The sequence below is a fragment of the Argopecten irradians genome, chromosome 9 (genome assembly GCF_041381155.1).
Source record: "Argopecten irradians isolate NY chromosome 9, Ai_NY, whole genome shotgun sequence".
NCBI lineage: Eukaryota > Metazoa > Mollusca > Bivalvia > Pectinida > Pectinidae > Argopecten > Argopecten irradians.
In genome coordinates, this window is record NC_091142.1 from 13,382,650 (window position 1) to 13,396,114 (window position 13,465).

A 13,465-nucleotide genomic window follows, 5' to 3' on the forward strand; every position below is an offset into this window, starting at 1 on the left:
GAAACTTAAGATTCTATGTGCGACAACAGATGAAGTAAAAAGTTGGTCCTTTGATGGATATTAATACAATCGAATAACAGTACATGGTATGGCTTTGAAGATTGGACTCACTCTCTGTAATCTTCAATGGAAGTCTCTGGGCCTATAATTCATCGTTTTTATTTCCCCTGAAATGCAATCGGTTTTGCTATGGCATAGTTCAGGGCCCATTTTCATGAACATTCCTTACCTTTAAGGAATTCCCTAACTTATGAATAGAAAAGCATTACAGATTAAGACTAAAAGAGATTAAGATGTAAATAATTAAGCCGTTTCCTTGTTAATAACTTCTGTAATGTTTTCCTATGGAAGTGTTTAAGGTAAAGAATGTTGAAGAAACTGGTCCCTCAGGGGTAGATATGCCGACAAATGTCAAGCAGACTGGGATATCTTCCTTCACGTGTAATATTTTGGCTGGTCAACCCGAGGCATGCCGACCAAAATCTTTCATGATGGTTACATAAGTGTAAGATACCATTGTCCACCAACCAGATCCATGTTAGATTAGTTATCACACATACTTTAACGAAATGGGGAACGTTATGTTATTTAGAAACATTTTCATACGTCACAATATGTCAAAATTAATAACGTCGTCGACAATGGTTGCCGCATGTAATAATGACGTAACGTCATTTTCTAGCGCGTGTGAGCTGTCTTTTCCCTAACCCTATAGAATCACTTAATTCTTTTATGATGATACAGGAGAATCTCAACCCGGAGGATTTAACTTGTCAAACACGAGACTTTGTCTCTTTTTCACCTCAAATGGGCAGATTGATTTTTTTTCTTACCTCTTACCGCGTGCACCACTTTTTGGACGTCATTTTACTGTAGTCATGACATATAACTGTTATTGCGACGTCATAAAATTGTTATCGCGACGTCATAAAATTGTTGAAAAGCTGTAAAGATAGCTTGTCTTTACCCTAGGGAGAGACAGAAAAATTTCACAACGAAAAAACCCTGTTAGGTATGGGAGAAACAATTGTCGTCATAGCGTACTATATTGATATTTAAGTATGCAGCTAGTCAAACGACGCATTTTTATCATCCTGTGCAGTTTAGATATTTCATATTCGTCATTTCGTGACCAGAAATAATTAAACATTACCAATTATGACAATATCAATGAAAAATTGAAAACAAAAGTGGCGGGCATTTATGTTTAAACATTGTTTAATACATATTTAAATATATTTAATAAGTAATAATTACTAGTATTAAGACAATGTAAAGTTGTTGATCTAAAAACAACAATTCATATCACAGTTCTTACTATAATCACAATAATGACATCACAGCTAAATTAAATAGAAGTTGATTTACAATAAACTATCACAGAAGCACCATTATGTATTCATTGTTTACCCGGATTGGTTTGAAGTTCAGACTAATAGTAAAATTTACATAAATAATAATGTACCAAAACGTACAAATTGATAGCCTATAAGTTATAGATGAACAAAAGGATACAAGACCGACCGACAGTAAAGTCTCATACTAATTACACACATGAAAGCTCACATAAAAATCATATAAACAGCAACAGGTACTTACCTGTTCACACCGATTGAACATCGAATAAAGTCAATGGGATAAATGAAACTATGACAAAGGCATAAATGTAAATAAGTAATTATATATAATTAGCTAATTAGTGAGTGGGAACAGGTGCGGTCGAAGTTACTGCGTAGAAAGACCCATAAGAAAAAGATGAAAAATATATAAACTACTGTTGGAAATATATAACGACAGTTGGCCGCCAGTTTGCATTTGTGACAATGACAATAAAGGAAAATTTGAAAAGTCTAAGTTGAAAATGTCTTTATGTTCAGTAAACCAACTTATTTTTGTTGTAACTTTATTTAGCGTTTCCATGACTACAACAGTTTTCTCGGCAATGGTTTTGTATTGTGGTTTCGGGTCACTTTGTTCTAATGTACTTGTATATACACTCAGTCATTTTTGTGGTGATTTATTTTCGCGGTTTCTGACCACCCGCAAAATACGCGAAATTTAATCGGACATGAAGATAAGATGGTTGATATAAAATTGATATTAATAACATAAAATATAATTTCATAAGACTAAATAATAGGAACAGTATATTGAGTAAATTAATACGTACAACTAAATAAGTATAGCTGTTGTTACATATGCAGGATTTCTTCAATTGTAAATAAATTCATGTCAATATTTAGAAAACAATGACATCTTTCTTGGATTGCGCACACAAAGAGGGATTTGATATTATCATAGCTATTCACAGGACATTCTATTATCATCAACATATAACAAAGAAAAAAAACGTTTCATTGTAATAATATCCCCCGGATGCTATATTCATGATTTAACGGGACATAGCTATAATGTGACTTATTCACGTACCACGTGATAACGTTTGTACGGAAATAGTATCTCCAGTGGTGATGTCTTTGTAATTTTCTAGATGAAATTACGTTAGCATCTTTTGACGTCATTCCATCACCATCATCACCATTATCACCACCACCACCACCACCACCACCACCACCACCACCACCATCATCATCATCATCATCATCATCATCGCCAACATCACCAACCATCATCATCATTATCATCATCATATAATTACCATTATCATCGCCATCGCATATCACTATCATAATGATGGTTTACATAAATGATAAGGTAACAAGAGTACAAATTGACAGCCTATACGTTATAGACGAACAAAAGGCTACAAAGCCAAACGACAGTAAAGTCTAATCCTGACTACATTTTTGTAAAAACATGAAAGCTCCCAAAAGTCATATAAACAGCTACAGGTAGTTACCTGTTCACACCGATTGAACATCGAATATCGAATAATAGCATTTTAAATGGGATAAACTAAACTAAGACAAAACAAAGGCAGTTAATTAGTAATTATATATAATTAGTTAACCAGCGAGTGGGTATGTGTGCGGTCTAAGTTATTGCATAGAAAGACCCATAAGAAAATAAAATGAAAAACATATATACTACTGATGGAAATATATAACGACAGTTGGCCGCCAGTTTGCTTTTGTGACATTGACAATAAAGGAAAATGAGAAAATTATAAATTAACAATGTCTTTCTGTTGTTACAGTAAATCGACTTATTCTTGCGGCGACTTTATTTCGCGTTTCCATGACTACCAAAATGTTTACGGTAATTCGATTTTGTATTGTTGTTTTGGGTCATTTTGTTCTTAAGTAGTAGATTTACTCCAGTCACTTGTGCGGTGAATAATTTTATTGGTATCTGACCACCCACGAAATACGCAAAATTCCATCGTACACGAAAATGAGTTGATTTCTCGCGGCTTTATTTGCGATAATCGGTAGAAAAGGTTTAAAATTCTTCGAGGATACAATCCATTCGCTTTTGTGCATTTTCTTTTTCGCGTTTTTGTATTTCCGGGAGCATATGGAGAAGGTTTTGGAGAATGCGAATGGCCTCATCATGTCTTCCCTCTTTTCTGTAACAGTCAACCAAACCGTACCCAGCTGTCAGCTCATGTTTCGAGAGAAAACGGGATGATACTTCACCTGAAAGTATACAAGGTGGGCTCTCACGTCTGAAGGCCCTTTCTGCCTCTTTGTAATCTCCAGCAACAAACTGGAACTGTCCAATACATGACCATATCCCACAAATCTTAGGATCATTGGAGACATATTCAGCACTCTCTAGTTTTTTTATAACAGCTTTTCCATTTTTGATGATTGCTGGTTTATCAATTTCACTTTTTCCTTCCATCTTCAGAACTTTAATGTACGCGCGTAAGATCTGTTTCAGACATGTTGCCTTGTGAATTTTATCTTCGCATGCTTTGGTGTTGGAAATACCAAATTTGAAAAAGAATGATTTGTCCTGAAAAAGTTCTTCGTACGTTTTCGCTGTTTCTTGCAAGTTTTCAGCTGTGGGAATACTCATCTCGGGTATACCTTCAATGACTAGTGCTAGAGTACCGCTTACTGTAGACAGCTTGGAGACCAAGGGGGTGCATTTTGGACATTTTCTTTGTAGGATCACTCCAAGTTCGTCGGCAAGAAAGAGGTAGTGACAGAATCTACGTTTCTCGTTGATATCAGCATACTTTCCAATGTAAAATATGCGCCGTCCATAGGTGTAAAATGAATAGGTAAGCATCTCCTGGATGAAAGACTCTGTCAGATTTTCGAAAGGAATTGCCTTCTTCATTTTGCAAAGGATGTCATACTGACGAATTGTCAGCGTTTTCCCTTCGTACTTCTCTAAGAAATCTGAGAGTAGTTTGACATCCCCTTGAGGTCTTATTTTCTGCAGAACAAAATGTCGGATAAATCTCTCCATTTCAGTGTTTTGAAGTTCTGGCAATGTTGCTAATTTAGCATCTATAGCTGCTGCTTTCGCCTTTGCGAATTCCCGATGTTCCACGTACGAGGTGCAAAGATGAAAAGATATTTCCTCCTCCACTTCGTTTTCTGTTGTTCCAATCACTTTATACCAATACTCCAAGGACATGTCAGAGTGGTGCCTTTCTTGTTCTAATAATCCTTCAAAATTGCTCGTATACGCAACCAAATCATTGACAAAAGCTATAAGTACATATGCTTCGATGTCATCTTTAAATAGTCTCATAGCATGCAGCAGGACCGATTTAGCTTGAGGAAGAATAGACACCATGAGGTAATAATCGTCCTGGTGTCTATTCTCCTTGTCCAAGATCAATGCAAATGTCCAAAGCAACCTCTTTAGTAGTCTTTTCTTGCTTTCCTCTTCTGTGAAAGCGGCCAGAGTGAGAGATACTGCTGAATGCATATTTAATGTTCTTCTATCGTCGATTCCCTGGACAGTTCCGAACGAAAACTTCTGCACAGCTTGGACTAACGAGTCGGTGCTAAATGAACAACATACTGCATCGTTCTGCATTTCGTTTTCGCTATCCACAACGTCACATTCAGGCGACGGAGATAACAGTTCGAACATTACTGTTGGAATGTTTTCACATTCTAGAAACTGGGTCATCTTAAACATTTCGATCGCATCTTCATCAAGATCTGTCTCCATGATTGTAATAAACGCGTTAAGATTGCTAAATAGACCTCGATTGTCATCATCATGCTGTTTAAGCTTACCATCAAGTCTTTTCAGTGTCTTTGCGTTTAAAAGCTTTAAAAAGGCTTTGCCACTTTTAGAGCAGTTTCTCATATATGCTTTCGCACAGCCGAGTCCTAAGGGCAGATAACTCATACGTTTAGCTAGCTGCTTAAGAGCTTCTGTTTCTTCTTCAGATATTTTACATGATTTTCCCTCGCTTAAGAACGATACAGATTCCTCTTCAGTGAACCCTGTTACTGCAATGCTGTTCACTTTTATAGGAACAGTCAATAGATTGTCTATGGTGGTGATGATTAGCTTTATGTTCCCTCTTTGTCCTTTCTTAGGTATTAATTTCTGAATAAGTTCTACCACTATTTTCTGGCAAGATTCATTGACATCGTCGAAGATTATCAGATGTGGTGCGTCTGCCGTTCTCTCGAGCAGCGCGTATGCAATCAATTCTCCAAGCTTGTTGATTGGATTTTCTCTGTCTTTAGTTTTTCCTTCAAGGATTCTAAGTTCGTTAGAAAGCTTTGTCATAGACATTTGTAGCAAAGCTGGGTCCTTTGAGGGCATCATCCAAACTGTTGAGGCTGGGTGGTTGCTATGGAATTTGTATCCAAACTGTAAGGCCATTTGAGTCTTTCCAGAACCTGACGTACCTGAGCAAATTACAAAAAAACGAGATGATTGACAATCTGCCTTTCTTGGCGATCGTCATTAATGACCAAATTGATAACGTAGGTTCACATCAAAAAAGTCTAAAAATGTATTGAAAATGAAAAACTGCAAAGACTTATTTAGATTAGAAAATTTTAAAGACAGTTTTAGATTGAAACAAATGAAAATCTTAATGACATTGAAAAAATTGAAAGACTGATGTACACTGAAAAATGGTGAGATTAATTTACATTGAAAAACACTGAAAGCAAATTTACTTTTCCGATAATTTAATATGTGTTCCATTCTAATTATCAACACATTTTTTCATTTGTTTACCTTTTCCGTGTTATCAATTATAACACTTTTAATCAATTAACAAAAGTTAGTTAAGCTCTTATAAACAATTTTTATTCTCGTGTATTCTATTTTGCGTTTTTATTATTTTCAACATATCCAAAACACATCAATTTGCGATCAATCTATAAACGATTCCATATATTATATACCGTTTTTCGATCTTTTCGTATTACAGAGTTATCATCCTTAGGGGTAGGTATTAATTGTAACGTCAGTATTTTGTGAGGAAACTCAAGCTGTTTTCTCTGAGAAAAAAAATTGCTGGTAAACATATATATGTTGCATAATTGCTTTTCATACCAGAAAGTATAACGCCATCTTCTGTTTCCATTGCATCTTTAAGTTCTTGTGATGTCTTGGTTTCCATATATGTCCTTCTTAGCATACCTTCTTCTATGTTGCATGGAGCACTTATCTCTGTTTAAAGAAGAATCTTAGTTTTAAAATTTTGTCCACAGGAGAATGTTCACACGATAACTTACATAAGTTTATACTTCCATCTCCAAAGAATGTAATATTGTATACGATAATTAGTTCCCGAATATAAATATTTAACTTGGAGAACTTTAAATTTTTTGAAGATTTGTTTGCTTAATCTTTAGTAGTTTAAATGCAACATTTTGAACATCGCAAATATTTTGTTTCTATATACAATTATAATTCTAATACATGTACGCATTGACTCTATACCACACGGTTTTACATGCGTACGTGAATGTCAATTAAACATCGCAAATATACCGCATTTATAATAAATAGCAACATTATTGAATTAGTCTACATACTGGGTGATGAATCTGTTGTATTCGTCTTGTATTTTTTGACCTTTTCTAGCAGGTCATACCTTCTGATCGCTTCTAGCATTTCTTCTAAAACACCAGTATTGGTATCACTTAACAGGTTGGAATCCATTGCTACTCTGCATAGCTCGATACCGGTCTTGGCTTTCTCTAAATGCTGTGTCGGAACTTTACCGCGAATGCAAAACGCCATTCCATCCACGTTTTCTATGAAGAAAAATTGACTAATTATAGATAAACTACGTACGAACACGTTTGTTATGTACAGATTTATAAACAGAAATAAGAGCGTGAAAGAGGTCGAATGATTATGCATCTTTAGGATATATATTAAGTTTAATTTAATGTCAATATATTTCAATTTCATACGAGTATGGAAATAAATGTTTACAAATTGTGTGAAACCGCTAAAACTTTGCATAACTCGATGAAATGAAAGACTTTTTTTGTCAGATTACTGGATAAAATAAAATGATTTTCAGTGCATGATCCATTAATTTTTAAGAGATTATTTTTCGAAAAGGTTCCAAATCAATACGCAACTCCTTTGTCACCATCATCAGATTATATTTTTATAGTGATATTACTAATTTCTTTGTTTTGATACTTTCTGTCTGGCCATTTCTTTTCTTCCTACTTCTATGAAGAGAAATACAGCTTCGTTACGTATTGATTTTAGGGAATAATCCATTTTAAAATCAATGGAATCGTTCATCGAAAGATTCATTATTAGCAGTGATGCCACTATTTTTCTTTATCGAGATATGAGATAAATTGTGTTTGCAACAAAAGTTTACAACCAAAAAGAATTTGATTAAAAAATAATTGGCCAGTCAGATGAAGTAAAAAAAGTTTTAACGTGCATTAAATACGCTCTGATTTTCCTATTTATCATTGGTTAATACATGGTCATGTGACGTCCGATATATAGCATATTAACTCAGAGTTTCTATTTTAAAAACTCAACTTTGAGTCCATACTTAGAAAAAAGTTGTTTTGTCAATTGTTTATATGAAGTGAACAAACTGTGCTATTACCCTAGCGAAGCTTGGATATCATCAATTAAGCACTACAAATGTTAATATCACAACTGTATTACATGTACACGTAGTTGTTCCTGTCGATCATAAAGACAATATAACTTATATATTATAAGCAGTTACCTTAATTATGGCAAAATTGACATTTTCAGTTATTCTAATCTAGCTTCCGTGGATCTCAGTACACACATTTCGCTTAATTTTGCCATTGTTATTACAAGAAACGATCTCCAACGGTTATGCCAGAAAATTTCTTTTCTATTCTGTAAACAGGCTGTATTGGCGTTTTTGACATCGGCTTATCATGAATATGGTTCCCATTGTTACAAAAAGAAAGCATAATGTTAATTCCTGGTCAATTTTATGTTAAAAGGAACTAAAATATATCGTCATGTACATTTATGTTAAAATGTCCAAGTAAATTCTTTATCGGTTCATGCAATCTTTTGTCTATATTACTTCAAACTTATTTAATCATTCAATTTAAATTTTTGCTCTTTTCAAGTAAATAAAATGAAAATAGTAATGTGATCGTGATTTGATTTGGAATCTGATGATATTTTACACAATATCTTATGTATTAATCTGATCAAAAGTGATGTTTAAATTCATATTGATCTTTCTAAATTACACCAAATTAGTTCGTAGATACACATGAATAATATACTTAATACTTACCGGAAGTAAGATTCTGACATATCTCCTTAAGGAGAAATGTCATAAAAGGGTCTGTTGACATCATCTTCTATCACTGCAAGGATTCAATAAGACAAACGGGTGTGATTAATTGTTAAATAACTCTTATATGTCTATAATGAGGAAGACAAACTTAATGTTCCTCTCAGGTAATGAGGTCACACGCTACAATTTTTGTAATACTGGAATAAGCCTTTCATGAGTAGCCATACATGTGTTTTCATATATATTAATGTTTTCAATAGAGGGACTGACGTTTTCATTAGAGAATAGTTCCATTAAGGTGGAATCAATTTTGTACCACAAGACGATAAAGGAAAAACAGCATGCATACAATTTCTATTATGTTATACAGTTGTAATATACTATGTACATAATAAAGGCTCTTAAGTTATCTAAGTAAACACCAGACAAAAAAATGAAATTCGTTACGTTGTGTTTTAAAATGGAAACCGGCTTTACTGAAGTCCTCCTTGATGAATGCGATATCTCTCTCCACAATACTGTTAACCAACTTTCTTTCTCGTGCGATTTATTTTCGCGATCAAAGTAAATCCGTGAAAATTTATTTCCGCGAATTCATATCTTCCACAATTCTTGCACTATTAAATTCAAAGGTATTTCCATTCAATTTTGAATCCGCGAAACTTACAGTAATCTCGGCGAAAATGTTTTGAAATGAATATCACAAAAGAATTTTGATTTACAGTATCGATATTTAAATATAACCAGGACGAAAGACTATGGATATGTGTGATTGGGGATTATAATTCTTTTCGAATTAAGTGGGTTTTTCAATGTAACCGATTTCAAATTAGGTAGGGTTAGCTGTATATGTCATTTTTATCTATTTTCCTGATCTCTTCTCTAAAAACTTATGTAATTACATTATAATTGAACAAAAATTACCTTTTCGTAATTGAGTTATTTAATCTATATGTACCATAACTGGGCGAACATTTTACATGCGGCTTTTTCTTCAGTAATTTATTAAAAACATCAGGTTTGATGAATTTAGACATGAAAATCTTTCAAATGGATGTATTATACCTTATAAATATCAGTTACAAAACAGAATGTGTGCACTGTAAAATTGTTGTTGTCTTTGCCTTATGTCTATTTAGATGGAAACATGCCAGCAGATATCTCTTAACAATTACTGATAACACTGCAAAAATGTGCAATGAAATCGTAGGCCACAACTTGGTTTCATGATGTGTTCGTATGTACTCATTTCACTGCACTGTAGATGTAAATATTATTTTGAGCTCTTTTTTGTACTTAAAATCAAAATCTAGGCATTTTAAGTGTTGTATTTCTCAAAATATAGGTAATCTTTGATGGTAACAAAATATAAGTTCTTCTTGCTCCTTCAGTATGAAAAGTACGGCACAAATAATTTATTTCAGTGTCACTTAGAATGCGAGGGTTTTGAGACCCCCATTAAAACGTGGCTAAAGTACAATTTACCGTCGATTAGTCCCGCCATCGATTATGATGTCATCATTTGACGCGAATGTTGTGACGTCACAATCACTGGAAGCTTGGACTAATTGACGGTAAATTGTACCAACATCGATTTGGGATCTTGAAACCCCCATATTCAGTTAATATATAATTAATGATATACTGTGAGTATTGGATAAGTGTGGGAACTATAATTATGGTAAAGATTATTCAGTTTTAACATAAGTGTACTGTCAACCAACTTTCTTTCGCGTGCAATTCACTTTTCGCAAAATCAATGTTTATGTCCGCTGATTAATTGAAACATAACTTATACATTTGTACAGCAATAGCAATTCTCATTATATGTTAAAATACAAAAACATTAACATTCGCGAACTTTTAAAGATAAATAAGAAAATCGCGAATTTAGTAGCCGCGAAAAAAAATTCGTTTACAGTATAATCGCATCAATCTTTGAACTTATTATAATGAATATAGGAAACAAGAAACAGGAGATGGTCCACAGAACTATCTTAGGGGTTTATAAATTCCAAAGGAGGCATCCGTGAGTGTAAAAATAGAGGGCAAAATAAAAGATTACATGATATAAAGAGAAATATCCATGGAAGGCGGGTGGGGGAATGTTGATGACACTGTTATTCCAAAAGATGTTTAATCTCACCTGGGGTCTACTTCCGGTGTACACTTCCTCTACATATTTCACATTTCACCACAAAGTTCGGAGAAGGAACACCTCGTAAACAGCCCTGTATGCAAGAATAACAAGGTAATACTATAAAGATTTCAAATCCTCAATTATCAAGGGGTTAGTATCACTGTCTACCATGGGACTATGTCAAAACAAAACTGAAGGCTCTCTGTGTGACAACAGATGAGATAGGTTGTTTGGTCCCATGATGTACATCAAAGGTATTGAATAACAGTATATTGTGGTTAACTTTGTGGCTTTGAAGTTGGATGCCACTGTCTCTTTGATCTTCAAGGGCAGCAATTGCCTGCCTGTGATTCATCACTTTTTTAATGAACTGCCTTCAGTTTTGTTATGATATATTCCAGGGATGAATATCGATGTTTATAATGGAAGAAACGGGGGCCATTAGGATTTTGAGTGATACTTATATACACTATATACTCTTTGATAACGTCCACATACACATATACATACAGATTTGCCTTGATTTATAAATTGTTGGAGTTGAATTTATGCTTGTTTCAAATTTCAATTCACTGACTTTAATGAAATCTGTTGTAACATGATATCCTTACATAGATGTAGTTTTTTTATTCACTATGACTAAAAGGTAATTGTAACTATTGATTGTGAACTTCAGTTATTATTTGTGAAATGTCCAACCATTGATTGCGAATTAAATTCATCTTGTTTTTAAAAACAGAATGAAGAGGAGTTTCTTCTTATTTGAAAGTAGTTTCATTCAGCTCATCTTTTTCTGGTATTTTGTGTTTGTTTGATATTGATTGTGATGCCTCTTTGTTATCTACTGTAGGTATAAAACTAGAAAGTATATTTTACTAATGATTGGAATAAATGGAATAGCTTAATCAATTTGTAACCCTGGTTCAATAATTTTAAAAAGGAATATTATCAATCAGTAAATCATGATTAAAAATTTACATATGTAATATTAGTTGTATATTCTGAGATCATTCTTACCATAACTCTCTCTCTTTCTCTTTTCTCTCTATCCTCTTATCTATCCACTATACAAACCCTTTCTCTCACTTTCTCTCTTCTTTCTCCTCTTCTTTAGAAAAACAACAACACTGCATATTCCTTTTAAAAATAACTGATTAAATATGATGTCTCATAACTAAATAATCTCAAAATAACATATATATAATGCATGTCAGGTTTATATTTTATATTCAACTGACTATAAAAGGATATACAAGTAATTTTAGTATGTATGAATCGATAGCAAGATTATGAATGTTTTGATGAAAGAGAGTAATTAAGAGGTCATACTTATTTATATATATATATATATATATGATGTCTACCAGTAGTAATGCTTGTGCTAGAGGCGAAACTGAAATTGAAGATAAATGAGCGATATGAATGATTATTAGTAGCACAAACCAGGGAGTTTGAAATTGGTGATGAAAGAATGAGATGAATGATGTAGATGTATTTCAAAATGATTATGATACAATGTGTTGTTTCTGAATATAAAAAAGATACAAAAAAATATTAGGTGTAAAAATAAATATTTATAGAAGTAACATCAATATGGCGGCTGTCGATATCAGCTAATCTATCATAGCCACGCCCTTTTCAGTTAAGCATGTGTGATTTTCCGTTTCAATTATTAAGCAATAAGTTATGCAACACAAATACATGAATAATCAACTGTATAATAAGTGTCTTAGTAATTACACTATTAAAGTCAATACTTCCGGATTTTATTTTTTTTTCTCCCAAACATTTATCATGAAAGAATTTTCATGATGGAGTTGTCTCTCTTAGATTATATTGTCTGTATGGAGTTATTGTACAGACTACGTATGTGTTACTGATATGGTATGTGATACATAGGATCTCACATGAGTGTTAATTTTATATGAGATTTTATGAAACGATCTCGTAAAACCCTGGTCAATCACTGGTACAGATATATCTACGCTCCATTCCAAAGCCACATTATCAACCACATTGTACCGCTGTTAATTCTGTTGACGTAAGTTCAAACAATCTGTCTCATCTGTTGCCGTATTTATAGCATTCAGGTTTGACAGGACATAGTCCATGGGGAGTTAACGATAGTGATAGTACAGTTGTAAGTGAGTAACTACACCGTCTAAATTATTGTAAATCATTTAACCCCATTTGCTTTTACGTGCAAATATATTCATTCTGTTAATAACACAAATTCGTGTACTTACGATATTCTGACATTATTGAATGACACATCCGTTTTGAAGTCATACTTCCTTAATATTAGATTCCAAGTATTTCTACTTTCTGTTTGACCATATCCGGTCACGTGATCAAACAGATGACAGGTTGAAACTCGATACTCCTTATCAGATTAGTTATAACGAATACCTGTGTTGTCATTCTTATTTCGTTTGTTGTGTTGGTGGTGTTTCACTTTTTAGTTGAGTATTGTTAATAACCTAAACTATCGGATCTTCGGTATTCCTCTGGTTACTGTTGTCATATCCATGTACGATGTCATAGCGATGCTAAGTTTCTGTGTGCGACAACATATGAGGCCAATAGGTTAGTTCTCTGATGGACATTATAACAATCGAATACAGATATATTGTATGGCTATGGAGATTCGA

At 33.5% G+C, this 13,465-nt stretch overlaps 1 protein-coding gene across 2 annotated transcripts; it reads right to left on the reverse strand.

Annotated features, from left to right (window-relative positions):
• Nucleotides 1-1,200: 1,200 nt before the first annotated feature.
• Nucleotides 1,201-13,135, reverse strand: LOC138331531 (uncharacterized). 2 transcript variants are annotated; one of them, XM_069279219.1, is made up of 6 exons: nt 13,061-13,135; nt 10,821-10,905; nt 8,672-8,744; nt 6,939-7,160; nt 6,454-6,570; nt 1,202-5,795 (listed from the first exon to the last, which is right to left on the reverse strand). In XM_069279219.1, exons 3-6 carry the CDS (start codon nt 8,733-8,735, stop codon nt 3,403-3,405), a joined length of 2,796 nt encoding a protein of 931 aa, XP_069135320.1. In that variant the 5' UTR covers nt 8,736-8,744; nt 10,821-10,905; nt 13,061-13,135; the 3' UTR covers nt 1,202-3,402. The 2 variants fall into 2 exon arrangements, with proteins under 2 accessions (XP_069135321.1, XP_069135320.1); XM_069279220.1 differs by lacking the exons at nt 8,672-8,744; nt 10,821-10,905; nt 13,061-13,135 and having other exon boundaries at nt 1,201-5,795; nt 6,998-7,137.
• Nucleotides 13,136-13,465: the final 330 nt, after the last annotated feature.

Bases quoted from the DNA above. Each gene is read 5' to 3' on its own strand.
- LOC138331531 (XM_069279219.1), bottom strand. From the start codon at position 8,735: ATGATGTCAACAGACCCTTTTATGACATTTCTCCTTAAGGAGATATGT. The intron at 6,571-6,938 runs GTATGTAGACTA...TTCTTTAAACAG, and splicing joins TACAACAGATTCATCACCCA to AGATAAGTGCTCCATGCAAC. The intron at 5,796-6,453 runs GTATGAAAAGCA...TAATTTGCTCAG, and splicing joins AGATGGCGTTATACTTTCTG to GTACGTCAGGTTCTGGAAAG.